Source organism: Lethenteron reissneri, chromosome 27 (assembly GCF_015708825.2).
Source record: "Lethenteron reissneri isolate LAM-NWPU_2019-01 chromosome 27, ASM1570882v1, whole genome shotgun sequence".
Classification (NCBI taxonomy): Eukaryota; Metazoa; Chordata; class Hyperoartia; order Petromyzontiformes; family Petromyzontidae; genus Lethenteron; species Lethenteron reissneri.
Window position 1 is genome coordinate 14,701,740 of NC_083805.1, and position 16,279 is coordinate 14,718,018.

The 16,279-nt window shown below is 43.9% G+C and overlaps 1 protein-coding gene across 1 annotated transcript in view; it reads left to right on the plus strand.

The window, feature by feature from the left end:
- Window positions 1–16,279, plus strand: part of ATF6B (activating transcription factor 6 beta) — a 34,804-nt gene that overhangs the window by 14,120 nt on the left and 4,405 nt on the right. Inside the window, exons 5-15 of the mRNA XM_061561547.1 lie at window positions 28–208; window positions 1,261–1,425; window positions 2,209–2,618; window positions 3,543–3,728; window positions 5,630–5,724; window positions 7,419–7,574; window positions 9,382–9,495; window positions 10,891–10,984; window positions 12,114–12,178; window positions 13,085–13,199; window positions 15,559–15,643. Of these exons, the coding sequence (XP_061417531.1) occupies window positions 28–208; window positions 1,261–1,425; window positions 2,209–2,618; window positions 3,543–3,728; window positions 5,630–5,724; window positions 7,419–7,574; window positions 9,382–9,495; window positions 10,891–10,984; window positions 12,114–12,178; window positions 13,085–13,199; window positions 15,559–15,643 (1,666 nt within the window). The remainder of the gene's footprint in view (window positions 1–27; window positions 209–1,260; window positions 1,426–2,208; window positions 2,619–3,542; window positions 3,729–5,629; window positions 5,725–7,418; window positions 7,575–9,381; window positions 9,496–10,890; window positions 10,985–12,113; window positions 12,179–13,084; window positions 13,200–15,558; window positions 15,644–16,279) is intronic.

A 16,279-nucleotide genomic window follows, 5' to 3' on the forward strand; every position in this document is an offset into this window, starting at 1 on the left:
CCTCTCAACTCTCCCTGCCCAACGCAGGCAAGCGCTGCACCGTGCCTGGGAGTGAAGTTGGAGGGGCCACCAACACCGCCGTACTGTGTGGGGGACATTCCCTCCCCGCCACGGACGCAGGCTTCAGGCTCCCCACCCAGCCAAACCCAGGCCATCCTGGAGTGGCCCAAACGGGAACCCAAGCATGAGGCTCTTGCACCGACCACAGGTGGGTGAGCTCGCTTGGCCGAGGAGCAAGTCACTTAATGCACTGGCACGTTTGGACATGGAGCGTAAGGGGAGAATGCAACTGCCAAGAGGGGGGAAACTTTTATAAGGCCACGGTGGCCAGGTGGCCCAGAGACATCACTGACATCCTAGGTTCATATCCAGATTTCAACTTATCTGTGATTTAAACCAGATTTCTTTCAATGATGCCACAAAAAAACTCGTGTCAAGTTTGGCTTTTTACTTTATTAAACGTATTTTAGCTCTTGAGGATTTAAAATTTAGGCTTAATTGCTTTGTGATAAACACTAGGACAGTTGACATGTAGGTAACAGTGATACCTGTAGCTGCCCCTTAACTTTTGTGAGAAGTTTTCAGTGTACTCTTGATCTGTAAAGTGGATTTTATGTGAGCTAATTGGTAAGGGTTAGGCCATTGCGTGTGTGTTTAAGCTTAAAATGTACTCATTGTCCTGACAACAGCCCCACTTGGAGCGTTTGTAACTACTTTTGCTCAAGAGAGTTAAATATTTATGGACCCATGCTTGATTGAGTGTATCACATTCCTTTCCAATTAATGGTTTATCATATCCTGTGAATTGTGTTTTTTCGTGTACAAATGTGTGCTCTGGCTGTGACATGACCGAGTGAAAGGATGTTTGCCACTTGCTGCAGGTGTTCACGATTTTAATCCAGCAGCTGGCCTGGTGAACACTGTGGGTGTGTTAAACGTAAAATACACGCAGTCTGCTTCAGATAGTGCAGATTGGACATTGAAGAGCCCATATCATCAGTCATTGTGTGCATGGTCTAAATTTGCCAAATTAGAAAAATTACCCACCAATTACTCAATTTAAATTGTATACAGCAATCATCATGGGCAGTACGTATGTATGTTGAGCTTCTTTCACACCCTTACATAGCCAACCATGCTAATCAGAGGTGTGGGGGAAGGACATCCAACTAAACACACGGAATAGAGCCATGAGACTTAGTGAGATTTTCCTGCCTAAAAAATATGAATAATGAAAAAAAAACTTTATCTTCCTTCTAGGGTTGGTGCCAACTCAGTGCCAGCAGAAGGCACCCCAGTTGCTACAGTCCAACCTTGCTCTGCCTTCTGGCATCACTGCAGCACCCAACACCACCAAAACCCTTATCCTGCAGCCGGTGACTTCCCTGGTGCCACAAACCATCGCTTTCCAGGCAAAGCCTGCTGGTCAGTAATGTGACCTGAAGGTTGCAGTTCATCTCCCATCACTTAGCAGTGGCACAGCAGAATGCACCACACACAATGTGATACCTGTGCTCAGCTCAAAATTAAACAGTTTAAAAATAAGTTTAAATTCTGTTCAGGGGTTGACTCTAAACATTATTACCCTTTGGTTGGAGATCAATAGTGGATAGCATATAGAGCAGTGGTCCTTAACCTGGGGTGCAATATGCCCTTTCTGGGGGTGTGAGACATGCCAGAATTTTTTTACAAGGTAAATGATAGAAAACACAAATTTAGCACGGGCACATAAGTAGCTACTTTGTTTCTTGAAATCGATGTATTTATTAACATAATTATTTTTAACGATTGAGAACCAAAGGGGTGCAGGCTGCAGTAAAGGTTCAGAACCACTGCTATAGAGGAACTGGTCTCCACGAATTAAATGTGAAAATCCCATAATTGTCTCTGTACCAAAAATGGGGAGATCACCATCATTCCCATTGCTTATTTGACCAGGGTAACACTGACTTTGAATACTATGAAGTGCCAATCCTATGTTGTATATGACAACTCCACTGCATGTAGGACAACCTTGAAAATATTAGTGGTATATGATAAAATATATATGTTCCAGCACATTTATTTCACGCGAGTATGTTTAATACAAATGTGAATAGTATATTTCATTCACGATGACTAGAGAATTATTTTAGCTAAACCACGTCCTTCTCGTTTATCCCACACTGCCCTGTGACCTCTCCATCCCTGTCATCCATGCACACACAGCCCAACCGGTGGTCCTATCCACAGGTGGGCTCACTCGCCTGCCAGCCCAGTGCCTTCTCAAGCAGCCGCAGCCTGGACTCGGCCGCACGCAGCTTGCACATGGACCGTGCAACCTGCCCCAGGGTGGCCTGGCAAACGGACTATCAAATGGCACAGCTAATGGCGTTGTTGTCAAGGGAATGGCCAATGGCCTGACAACCAAGATGGAAAATGGGGTGACGGGTACGTCGGTGGCTGGTTTGTGTTCTCCGACGTTTGTGGGCTCCATGTCTGCTTCTGCGCCGGGTGCCTGCCTGTCACCGCCTGCCAGTACAGCACCACCCACCACTGCTGCTGCCGCCGCCGCCGTCGTCAAGAGAATTGTGCCCCTACAACCGCCGTCGAGAGACCCGTACGGCAGGGACGTCGACGTACGTTGAGCCCACACAAAGATTTCACCGTGTTTGTCAGATGTTACCGTTGGACGGTGTGGCTAAAGGAAGTGGCTAGGTGGCTCAGTGAGTTCATGCTGTTGGCCTTGTTGGAGTTACTGTGCATTTACTGATGAATATGGTCTAGGTATGAATATAGTTTTCATATATCTGATTTAATCAGACTTCCAAGTCAAGTTAGTTTGGCCTCAACCCAGGCACCAATGATTGCACAGGAAAATCTTAACGTTTGGTTTTTCACTTAATCTGGCATTATCCACGCATGATGGCTAAAATGTACAAATATATCAGGAAATTAGGATATTGGGCATGTTCGCATTTTTTTTATAAGGATACATCCTAAATTATATTTTGCTTTAAATCACACAAAGTGTTTTGTAACGATCAAGGGGTGTTCATTTTGTTTCATAACTTTGCAGTGTCTCATATTGCAATCTCAGATAGCTTGCATCCATACCCCGAAAGGCAGTTTCTGCCCTTGCACTTTTCATTGGCATATTGATAGAGATAGTGGATCTTTGCAAACAGAAACAAACCATATATTATGTACACAAATGTATTTCTACGTGAGGGAGACTGGCCCTTGGCCACCACGGCGTATGTTCATTTATAAACTATTATTTAATACTTAAATATTTATTGTTATTTACTTTGTTTATTATAACCAATTTGATATTTTTTTGTGTTAGGTTCATGTTTTTAATAGCTATTTATGTACTCCAGGTTATTCATTAAAAATATTTTCATAGGCCAATATAATTTTCAGCAAAATTTGCCATTCATATATATATGTTGAACTTCTTTCACACCGTACATAGCCAATCGTGCTAATCGGAGGTGCGAGCATCTCCGGAACGTATTCTTCTCGAATAATGAGGGAATGCTGTGCCGTTGTGCGAGCAGGTGAAGGTGCTGAAGAGGCAGCAGCGCATGATCAAGAACCGCGAGTCAGCCTGCCAGTCCCGGCGCAAGAAGAAGGAGTACGTGACGGGCCTGGAGGCGCGCCTTCGAGACGCGCTGGGCGAGAACGAGCGGCTCCGGAGAGACAACGCGGAACTCAAGCAGAGGCTGGAGGGGCTGATAACCGAGGTAGGTGCCCGTTTCGATGTGATAATAGGTAAAGGTTTATCGGACGTTTCTTTAATTGAGCAAGGTTGTAAGAACTTTGGGGGAGAAAAAAGAGACCGATTAGCATGGTTGATTACGTACGGTGCAAAAGAAGTTCAACATATATACAATGGGAGGTAAGTCCAACATCGCGCAGTGCCAGATAGGAAGCTGAAAGAGAAGTGTTTGACCTGCAGTTTGGTGGTGGAATACAGTATGAACAAGACAAAAGAGTATTGGTGAGATCGCATCTCCAGCATGGGTGGAGGAATCATGGAGTGAGATCTGTGGGAAAGGTCATCACCGTAGGGATAAAAGAGTGATAACGAGGCGACTGACCACCCATGTGAGCTGCGTGGCAATTGTGCCTATTCAACGTAGGTTTGGGCCTTACCTATGTTGACACGCCCTTAATTGAGTGTGTAGTAAACAGACATCTGCACTGGGTTCGCAAATGTAGCCAGGTTTTGGTACTGGTTATGAAGCACTTGTCTTTATCGCCTGAAAGGCTGTATAGGGTGAATTTGCCTTTGTGTGCCTGGGAAAGGGGGGGAGGGTTGTTATGGTTGTTAGTACAGTATGCTTCAACTTCACTGTCCAGGATTAGATTCCTGGCCAAAAATGCACAGCGCCATTGGTATGTTGGCCTTGGCTTTTCCTAAGTCGACTCGGCCTCAAAAGATTCCTGATTGGTATGGCATCTTTATATCATGATCTAATACCATTGTTTCCAGTATCGTCAAGTATTAGGCATTAATTCTTCCAGATATTCGATTCATTGCAATTCTGGGTCGCAATTTGATTAATTAATTCCAGTTTTTTTCATATTAGCCACCTAATAGTTTTTTTAAATTTCTCCTTCATCCTGAATGTTAGCAAAAAAATATCATTTTAATAAATCTTAGATAACTGCTTCTCACACACACAGTTCGATGCATGTATTTCAGTTGATCTTGAAAAATGTCTCCAAAAGAGATATTGATGTTGGATCTTGGTGCTGGTTGTGAGGATATCCTGCTGCTCTGAGCAGATTAAACAAGTATAACCCGTAAAAACAAAGTTTTTCTCTATAAATCCTTTATATGCGTGGCGGCTAGAGTCCTCTCGTCCTCTGGCTTGAGATGGCTGCCACCTATGGGTCAGATGATTGCATTGCACCATTAAGCAATTGGTAATTAAATATAATATTTTTATCCTAAAAAGTGTAAAATTTTGGAACAAAAATTTTCACGAACATTAATTGTCACGCGCAACGAGTCTGTGTGGAAAATGTCAGCTCGATTGGATCACGGGAAGTGGGTTAAAAAACGACCGAAAGATTTGCACGGTTGTAAGCAAGCAAGCGAACTTAATATAAAGGATTTAAAAAAGACATCCCTGTTAAATTAATATTTTGCTTCAATGTGTTTTTATCTTTATCTTTATTTAATTCTGTTGTTGCTTATAGCAATGTATTTCAGGAGCTTAATGGCAATGTTGTTGCTTGCTAGCCACGATGAGAGGGCTTCAGGAGAGAGTTTGTGCTGTTCCTCCGTTGAAGGAGTGCAGAACTGAGCACTGAACGCACAACCGTGGCCTGACACTGATCAACAGGTGTGTGCAATCGATGCGTAAAGCACGCAAGATTTGCCCAGACATGACTGCATTGCGCATCATGGCAAGGGATTTCCATTCGAGCGGTCCGGCTGACGGTGAATCACGCACGCGGGTGTTCGTGAAGCACGTCTCCACGTTGGTGATGAAACCTTTCTGCGTGTTTTCTATCAAGTGAAGTGGAGAACCGCTACACTGCACTTCAGCATCGGGGCGGGGGGGACTATTATTACAGTGGGGTTAATTTGATGGCACATGTGTGTGTTTGCGTGTGCGCTTCTCTTACTTAGAACACCCAGTTGAAAGGAGGCGGTGTATCGGGCAGACGCGCTGTGTGCGTCATGGCTCTCTTTTGCTTCCTGGCATTGACGTGGAGTCCTGGCAGGTAACGATCACGAGCACACGCACACTCACACCGCACGCATGCACACAAGCATGCCGATACACGTCTCGCTGCTACCGCAAACCACACGGTCGCCTCTCTACCTCAACGAATTAATGGGATATGGTGGCGCTGATGCACATTTATAACAACAGCAACTCAAACGCTCATCGTGCGTGCAAGGCACCTATATGCAGGGTGGCAACGTTTTCTGTTGGGGGCAGTGCAGCAAGTAGTTTGCCGGCTCTTTACGTGCAGCGTTTGAGTGTTCTCGCATCACGTCAGCGGTTTCTTCACCAAGATCCCGCAGTGGAACTTGATTCCTGCACAGCACTCTTTGGTCGCACTAACTCAACACTTATTATCAAGTTTCACATAGATTATAAGAACAGTACATTATATTTTATCCATATTTGTTTATTTGTCAGAATTTGAAAACAGATATGGATCAATGTTAATCTATTATACCAATTATGAATCTTGGATAAATATATTGGCTGCAAAAACCTACATTCGAAATTAACATTGCCTTTTTGGTGGTTTAATTGTAATAATTTGTAATCATTTTGAAGTGTCATAATTCCCCTGCTTACATTCGGCAATTATGTATGTAGAACTTCTTTCGCACCGTACGTAGCCAACCATACTAATTGGAGGTGCGGGGGAAGGACAACAAACTAAACACAAAAATATCAGTTGTGAAGAAATGAGTTTTCAATCTAGTTATGTATATCATGTGATACATTACATGACATCTAAATGGGAACAAGTATCAAGATGCTGTACAAAGAGAGGGACATGCACATCTGGAGAGCTGTTTGTGATTTTGATTGCACAGCAGTCCTCACATTATGACCAGGTAGTGCTTGCAGGTTTGGTAAAAAATACACATTGGGCAAAGTCGATAGGGATTATCTTATGGAGTGATTAACCCATCGCCATAGGTTTGTACAATTTTCCCCTACTGGATTGAGTCTGCCAATGAATGTTTGCTGTATGACTAAAATTCATTTGGGTTGATCAGTCGATAATATGTTCATAACTGATGCAGTGGTGTCACATGTCAAAGCACTTGGCTGTCAACTGGGATCCTGGGTCTGAATCCAGGCAGCTGACCGTGGTTAAACCGGGTTCTCGGGTAGAGTGAGTTATTGGTTTCAGCCTCGTCATCAATGACTGCACAAAAAAAACTATCGCAATAAATTTGATTTTGCACATCATTTGGTTTGAATGTCAGTTTGTAGCAGAGCAGGTGGGAAAGTGCTACATCTGTGTGGACCAGAGGTCACTGGAAGAGATTTCAAAAGCAGTTCTGTGATATCCACTTTTGTGGGCTATTATCTCGCACAAATGGTTGTACTCCTCCGCAAGATTTTCAAATGGACTCCTTGTCTCATTACATGATGCCGATAGCACAATTGTGATTACATTTGGGAGAGGTTTGCAGCGTTGCAATGGGTGGGTGGGGGAGATATGGTGTGACAGCACGGGCAGCTCAGGGTGTTTGTAGCCCTCAAGTCGACCCCGTGACACACTCCATTGCAGTTTTGAGTTGGACATCAACATGTCGAGTGTGACTACTTCTGGTCCATGCTGGTGCACATTATTTAGGCTAAAGAATACACAATGGCCATCATTGATGTCCGCAGTGCTGGTGCCGAGTGCCGACTCGTTAATTACTGTGTGGACGTTTGCAGGTTCATGGACAGCGACACGGTGCCGATGGCCGCGGTTCAGTCTCCCGCGGAGCTGACGCTGAGACACGGGCGGCACTTGCTGGCGGTGCCTCCCGAGCCGCCTGCCTTCCACACCCAGCCCCACCCGCACAGCCCCCGCAAGCACCATGTCTACACGTATGCCACCCAGCAGCGCTCAAGCACGCACGCATGCACGCTGTTGGCTAGCCAGCCTCCTCGGGGGTTCGATCCCGACCCTGATGCCTACTGTATATTTGAAGTTGGCGTGTTCTCCCCGTGGTCGTGTGGATATTTTTGTTTAGATTTGGAAACATGCATTTTTATTATTTATACTCTTTTGCTGCTATAAATGTACACGTGATAAGTCACTTTGTTCAGCTATCACTTATGGCCAGGTCACTTCTGAAATATAAGTGAATGGTTCAATGGGCTTTACCTGGTAAGAATAAACATAGTTTGGTTTCATTAGTATACTTTTTAAATAATTTGTTTACCTTTCCTATACTTTGCACTATTATGTTTTAGTATTGTTGTAACGTTTTGATCCACCCCTCCTGGACATCTGTGAAAAAGAGCAGAATAGCTCATAGGATTCTTCCAGTATAAGTACATATTCTGTTTCTGACATGCTTTGTGTGAGTCCACTGCTGGAGGAGGGGCTTCTTCTTGGCTCATTCTATCACTGGCCTCTCAAACCAATCTGGAAAAATCTTGTTCACTTGGCAATTCCTACGATTGTCCACACTTGTCTGTCAATTAACCTTCATCCCTATTTGTTCAGTCCACTACGGCTGAGGGCCTTTTCCTAGCCTTTGCGGGTTGCGGTGGTAATTTGACCAAACTCATACTCTTTGGTTTTTTCGGTAAAGTCACGTAGGTAAAAAATGAAAATAAATTAAATCACGACGTTTCGGGCGCATCACACAAGCGTCCTTCAGGTGGGGACAACTTAGCGAAAGCACACCGCTTAAGTGTGTCTCAGAGGTGGCTGTGACGAGTAATTTATTTAAATTTTTTACCTACGTGACTTTACCGAAAAAACCAAAGAGTATGAATCCTTGCAGTCATGAAAACTTCAAATCTAGAATCACTACACTTGTCACTGCAGGTTGGTAAAGGCGAAGACCATATACATGAAAACTTAGAAGTACAGTACAACAATGGATTTTACTGCAATATTCTCTTCACTTGCCCACCGTGAAGTCACACAACCAACATGGCACTTGTTTGGTGGTTGCCCATCTAAACACTATCCAGGCTTACCTTCCAAGATCTGATGAGGTTGTCGCAGATACAGCTTAATTTGTAGACGCCGGGATATTGCACGTCAGGAATCTTGTCCTTCACAGATGAGATCAGATCACAAATGTTATGTACTGTGTTAAATCTTGTGTTTGTTCATGGTTTTGGAAATCTTTTTGTTTACCCCTGCTTCTTGCCTCATGCTACTTGACTTTAGAATGTCCTCCCATCGTCTCTTTTCTCAAGCTCTTATTAGCTTGCTCAGTTCCAGAAACGTGTTAGCTCTTATCTATTACAACTTTTATAGTGCTGTTTGTTGCTGGCAGTTTGTGTTTTTGGGGCCTGTGCTCAGTAATAAACATGGAATATCCACGTTTTAATCCGGATATTGACATTTTACATGTTAAAATGCTCACTCACAATTGTAAAGCGTTCATTTAAAATCCTGCATCGAAATACATTCGATCCGTCATCTCCTCTCTGATGTCAATACAATAATTACTACTTTGTGGAGAGTCAACAGTGTGTAATGTATAGGCTTGTTGTCACCTTGAAAATGTATAATTTCCATCACTGCCCAGGTGGCACTTATGTTTATTAGCGTACGCACATATTAGCATTCATGTTGCGACAAGTACTTTGAAAGTTCAACACATCACCACCTGTTGTACCTGCCATTGATAAGAGGTGAATGTGTGCACCGTGCCTTGTTGTTATTTAGGAACAAGACAACATCCCTGGCCAATGGAAAAGAGTTGCTGGTGACTGTGAACAGCTCCCTACCCAGCCTCCGGCCACCGTCATGCCCACACTTCAATAAGACCGAGTCCCTCCGGTATGTATGCATGTAGTTTTTATTTCGAACTGTACATAGTCAAATGTGCTAATCAGAGGTACGGGGGAAGGACAGTAAACTAAATACCAAAAGAAGATGTAAATTAATGAGATTTCAATGTACAGTAAAACTTTGGATTGCGAGTAAATTGGTCTGTGAGTGTTTTGCAAGACGAGCAACATTTTTAAGTAAATATTAATTTGAAAAACGAGCGAGGTCTTGCAATACGAATAGTACGTGTATACGCTTTGTCTGCCGAGCGTCACGTGATCACAACTGATATACGAGTGCTTTGATATATGAGTGCTTTGGATTACAAGCACGTTTCTGGAACTAATTATGCTCGCAATCCAAGGTTTTACTGTAGATGATTTAAAATTACATAGCTTCAGTCAGTGGCTTACTAATTTTGACTTTTCTCTCTGCCTGATGAAGACCGCTTGTGTTGCGATAGAAACGTTGTGGGTTTTTTGCTTGAATTTTATTTGTAATTTTTATTTTATTTTATCTACGTGACTTTACCGAAAGATCCAAGAATATGGCTTCCTAATATTGGAAGGAAGAGCGTTCCAGACAGCTACAGAAGCGCATCTGAAAGTGTGCGATGCAGTGACCGTCTTTGTACGATGGCTAGCCGTGAGGATGAAGACACATGTTTATTTTACATTTAAATTCCAGTTTTACTCTTGGTGATATGTCATGAGACCCCAAAGAAATTCCATTCAGAACTCTTACAGTGAGCAGTGTGACATCACATCATCACGTGTCAGAAAATGGTCTTCGTAGGTCGTGTCAAAAAGCTCTTCACTTGGCCTCATCCCCACTCAAGCACACCTTCAAACCAACATTATTCCAGCTCGTCAAAGCTGGAATATGCTGAGTGAAGTTATATACCATAATTAACATTATGGGTGTTTAATGCCATCCTGATTGACCAGGTCTGATTTTGATTAATTAATTTTTCAAGTTTATTTTGTTAAACAAGATAAACCTGAACTGGATTCTTGAGAACCCAGGTTCATCACAGGTGGCTGCCCATATTCGAACCCAGGATTTCAGCGGTTATTAAATACAGTAAAACCTTGGATTGCGAGTAACTTGGTCTGCGAGTGTTTTGCAAGACGAGCAATTTTTTAGAATAAATATTAATTTGATAAACGAGCGAGGTCTTGCAATACGAGTAGTACGTGTATATGCTTTGTCTGCCGAGTGTCACGTGATCACAGCTGATATACGAGTGCTTTGATATACGAGTGCTTTGGATTACAAACACGTTTCCGGAACGAATTATGCTCGCAATCCAAGGTTTTACTGTATTTGAAATATCATTGATGAGGTGTGTGTGTGATTGTTGATTGATTTGGCATGTGTGTGTGTGTGTGTCTGTGTGTGCAGACTTGCAGATGAACTGAGAGGCTGGGTGTACCGGCATGAGGTTGAGCGGCGCAAAGTGACTAAACGGTGGCAGCCCAAGCCGCCCAGCCCACCGGTACCTAGACAAAGACCCCCCCATGTAGCCTTTAACATACTGTTGGGGTGCAAGTGATGTTCGCGAGCACCTATGAAGGCTGGCACGGCACACGAGGAAGTGGGTGTCCCAACACGACACCTGGCTACCTTTGTCTCCCCAGTGCTAATGTTAACAACTGCACTGGGTACTCATTTAAGGCTGAGTCGACCTAGGCGTGGCCTAAGACCGGTTCATCTCCATATATATATAAAAGGCAAAGTTGTGAATATGTGTGTCTGTTCAAAATGTTTAGCGTACTTCCCGACATGCAACAAACTTTAAATTTGCCATGTGGGTACTTTCCAGACTGTACACCATGCAAACATTATGAAAATACACTTTTTTTTGGGGGAGCTCAATAATGCATTTTTTTTTGCACGTCAAGTGAGCTGTGACGTCAAATCTGTCATGTGACCCGCGCATGTGGAAGCATAACGCATTGTAGTGTAGTGGTTAGCGCGCTACGCTACGAACCTAGCGACCCGAGTTCGATTCCTGCTCACGGCCACCACCGGTGACGATTATTTGAACCGGTCCTGGGCCTCCCCTAGGTCGACTCAGCCTCAAACAAGTAACTGTTGTGGTGTGTGAACATCGCCCCTGGGGGGACAAAGGCGGCCGGGCGTGGTGAATCCAAGTCCCGGGCGAAGCTCTGTAGTGAAGCTAGTATACCGTATGGTGTTGTTTGTGGCTGAGAGTTGAACTCAGGTGGTTGGTATTGATAGTGCCGTGCACAAAAAAATTGCCACATGCAAAACCCATTTCCCCTCAAGGCAAACGCACACACAGACAAAACCTTCCTGTGTACATGTAGACAAGCTTTGTTAATGACCCACAGTATTACTAAGTCTCATCGTTGTCAAACTGCATGCTGTGACCATGAGTGTATCTTATCTTATCTTGGATATAACTATATTGGACAAATAATAGGGATACTTTCCAAACGTATGCATAATCACCACCCTACGTTGAGCGCAGGAACGAATGTCGTTCATGTTGACAAGTCCTCGCTCTTGAACGGCTAGACGACTCTGCAATTACGTGCTTGATTTGGCGCAAGTGGCGTGGACGATCTTCCTGTTGAGAGCCTTGCCTCTGTCTCCTGCAGAAATTCACCACCAAGCGGTCATCCATTGGGCGAATCCTGTCCATACCTCACCCTGACGCCACCAGGTAGGTGTATTTCTATATTATATTTTTACAAAGTACAAGGGAACTGTTACAGCCATGCTATGTGGAGCATAAGCCAATGAGGGGCTGAAGAGGAGGTGTTTTAGAGGGGGTGAACTGCTGCGAGGGCGTTATCAGGAGTCGTCAGGCTGAAGAGTGATTCCCCGATTGACGGGGAGAGGTCCATCGGACTTCCTGCTCGTTTTCGGGACGACCCAGAGACCCATTCCACTCCTGCCAATACGGCTGTCATAACAACTGCGTTCTGGTAACAGAAGACAGTGCTCCAAGAATTGAAGCTTGCAAGGAGGTTGTGTCTCTCCCGGCCTTCTGTGCGGAGCATGCAAACCCGGAGTTGTTGATGGACTGTCTAGCATAGTTAGACCTTGTGTTAAGTGATCTCACGGTGTTCTTGGTTCCTGTTCGTGTGTTAATTTAAATATATGAGAGGAATGCTCTTGATCTCGTGTCCACCCTTCTTGCGCATCAGACCCTCACAAACCCCAAACTGCAAATAATTCCACTCAGTGACAGTTAAGCTTTTCATTATAATCACATAAAAAAATTAGTAACGAGTTTTGTTATTTTTTATAGGAGAATGTTAACTTTTTTACCCATAGCTTTAACGTAAGATTAGTCACACTTTATTCTCTGTGATAAGATCAGATTTCTGATCATCTATATAAAATGACAGTTACACCCTCATGCACAACAACTGCACTGGGTGTGGGCGCTTATTTGGCCAATGCGGAACATGTGACGTGCACATACGCATGCACCCACACGCCGCTGCGTCGGTATTCATCTTCGTCAATGGTAGCAGGGAGGGAGGCATTGATGGCATCGGGAATATAACGTGGTCTCTTGGTGCACGTTAGAGTCATGTTTTGTGTGTGTCTGTGGAAACAGGGCAATGCCCTCCAATCAGCTTCAGTTGTATGGAGGCCCGGCGCAGGGATACATCGACTTCCTGGAGGCAATTGACAGACAAGATGACACCTTCTACGTTGTTTCCTTTAGCCGGGTGAGCATCACTTTGTTCTTTTACTTTATGAATACAGGCCGTTCAATCTCCCAGGGCGCGGAACTTCAAACAACAGGCGGGTTCCTTAAATCTCATCGCCTCCGTCCAACCGGTGGTATAAAATGGGGACACAGAGTCCATCGGCAGGTCATGTGTGATGGGGTAAATTGTGGGTATTCCCATCTCTTTTAAAACATCTGACCAGTGTGGAGAAGTAGGCCAAATACCCGCTTAGAGGGGGTTTCTCGAGAGCTCTGTCTAGTGACGATCCGTCTTGTCAGCAGTGGTGTGAACAAGCGGTTGCCTTGTTTCTTCAGAGATATACACTTTCATCTTAAGTGTTATTATTGACATGAGATAGCATCAAAAATATAGAGCATAAATTATGGTAGCCGAGTAGACCAGCATTCATTTGTAATAACCATTGACCCCGTAAAAGTAGCAGGTGTAGTTCAATGTGTGTTATTGTCATGTTCCAAGACGAACTTGTTCTTTATTCACGAACTGAATTGTAAAATAAATGTATAAACTTGATTTGAAGCTTTCGTGACTGCAGGAATTACTCTTTGGTTCTTTCGGTAAAATCACATAGAAATAAAATAAATAATATAATAGAGTACGACGTTTCGATTGCAACACAAGCAACCGTCATCAGGCAGAACTGTGTGTCTGTCTGTGTGTCTCTGTGTGTGTCTCTCTCTGCTTGTGTGTCTCTCTGTGTGTCTATGTTATGTGTCTCTCTTTGTGTGTCTCTGTGTTATCTCTCCATGCTTGTGTGTCTCTCTGTGTGTCTATGTTATGTGTCTCTCTCTGTGTCTCTGTGTTGTCTCTCTCTGCTTGTGTGTCTGTCTGTGTGTCTCCGTGTCTGTGTTTTGTCTCTCTCTCAAAATTAGTTCTACCTGATGACGGTTGCTTGTGTTGCAATCGAAGCGTCGTACTCTATTACTTAATAATTTTCTTTCTACGTGACTTTACCCGAAAGAACCAAAGGGCAATAAATGTATAGTTAGGTAGAGGGATTCGGCTATTGGGTGGGCTCTCACTTTGTTCAGTAAAGGATATTGTGGAATTCTAGATTTGAAGTTTTCGTGACTGCAAGGGTCCATACTTTTTGTTTTTTTCGGTAAAGTCACGTAAGTAAAAAAAATAAATTAAATTAAATCACCTGAAGACGGAAGCTTGTGTTGCCTCCGAAACGTCGTGATTTAATTAAAAACATTTTTACCTACGTGACTTTACCGAAAATACCAAAGAGTATGGATACTGTGGAATGTTGGTGCCTATTTTTGTGTTAAGACAAACTGGTTATCAAACCTGCTCTGCATTTCCCTCCATGAATACCATAGCACGCGTGTTTGGTTCTCGCAGTGTGACGGGTAGGCGTTGTCTGCGGTTGAATGAAATACTTTTCAGATACGGCAAACATTTATGCTGTGTGTCTGCATGTCAATAAATGGCAGTCATAATTTTAGTAATTGGAACCATTCATTCAGCTGGTTATATTTACTAGGTTTTTTAACTGATTGAAGTGATGAAATGCACCCTTTAGTGGCTTTATCTAATGTACACTATTTGAGTATCGGTTCAGTGGAATTAGACACTGTGATCTTTGTAGATACTGTACAATTGCCTCATTTGCATATTATTTACATTAAACAAATTGAAGGCTTGGGTCAGTCTGTCCCTTCCACAGGTGTCTCATGATCTCATGAGTCATACATTTGTGTGCTATGATGAAGCCACATAATTGCTTTAAACGTGGCTCACTATATATTTCATTTTTAAGGCTACAGTGTTGTTGACGAACGAGTTATTTTGTTAATTGTGCTCGTGCAGTATCACCAAATAATTGGTTGAATCATGAGTCACGGACGTTGCTTTGTGTATCACCATGCACCTTTAAGTGAGTGTGTTTATTTATGCCGCATGTACCACTTTAGACACTGTTAGCCCAGAGGGACCTTGCCAGTGAATGATGTGGACGTACAACAAGGGGAAAGCCAGACTATGAGAACATCAGAGGGAGGTGGGTAGAGTGACCTCCCTGAGCGCGAATTATAATGCGAGGCTGCTCGACAAGGCTTGCTTTATGTACATTTATAAGGAGGATGATGCTTTTACCAGAGGTGTGGACTCGAGTCATGTGACTTGGACTCGAGTCAGACTCGAGTCATGAATTTGATGACTTCAGACTCGACTTGGACTTGCATAACAATGACTTTGTCCCACCTCTGAGGTGTGGACTCGAGTCATGTGACTTGGACTCGAGTCAGACTCGAGTCATGAATTTGATGACTTCAGACTCGACTTGGACTTGCATAACAATGACTTTGTCCCACCTCTGGCTTTTACTCCTAAGGATCATCTTCTGCTGCCTGCTATGAGCCATAACAAGACGCGGAGGCCCAAGATGTCTTTGGTCATGCCGGCCATGGCTCTCAACGGTACAAACATTCATGAATGCAGCACACACACACACATCATAACCACTGCCCTCACCACTGTCAATCACGTATCTGAAAGCCTGTTTTCACCCAGCTGAGATGGGTTGACACCCAAGCAGGTGTCACTTCAGTCAATCCAGATTTGATTAAATGTGTACCACTTTGTAGAACATCAGTCATGGTCATCCGATGCAAAGATTGGCCATGATATATCTCATTGCTGAATGAAGGCCTCTGCAGCCCATCGCCATCTCTCGTTATCCTGTAATACAATCATCAATGCAGTTCCTGCTCACGGACTGATCTCATTGCTCCACGTCCCCTCGCTGGGAGTATTTTAACCTCAGCCATATGAATGTGGAATTTTATCCATGGGCTAAGGGCCGCCGATGGAGATGATTACCATCCCACACTTTTTTAAATCAGGGGCGCTTCCAACCTTTGAATACTGCCAAATTCTTTGACAGACTGCGCCACGATAACCCCCTCACCCTCTCGGATGCCACACGAGCAATAACCGTGTCCGCTTGTCATGTGTGTGTTGAGGGGAGCGGTGGCGCAGCTGTTAGCATGCTGCGCTACGAACCCGGTGACCCGAGTTTAATTCCCGCTTAGGACCAACACCCGTGGCGATTA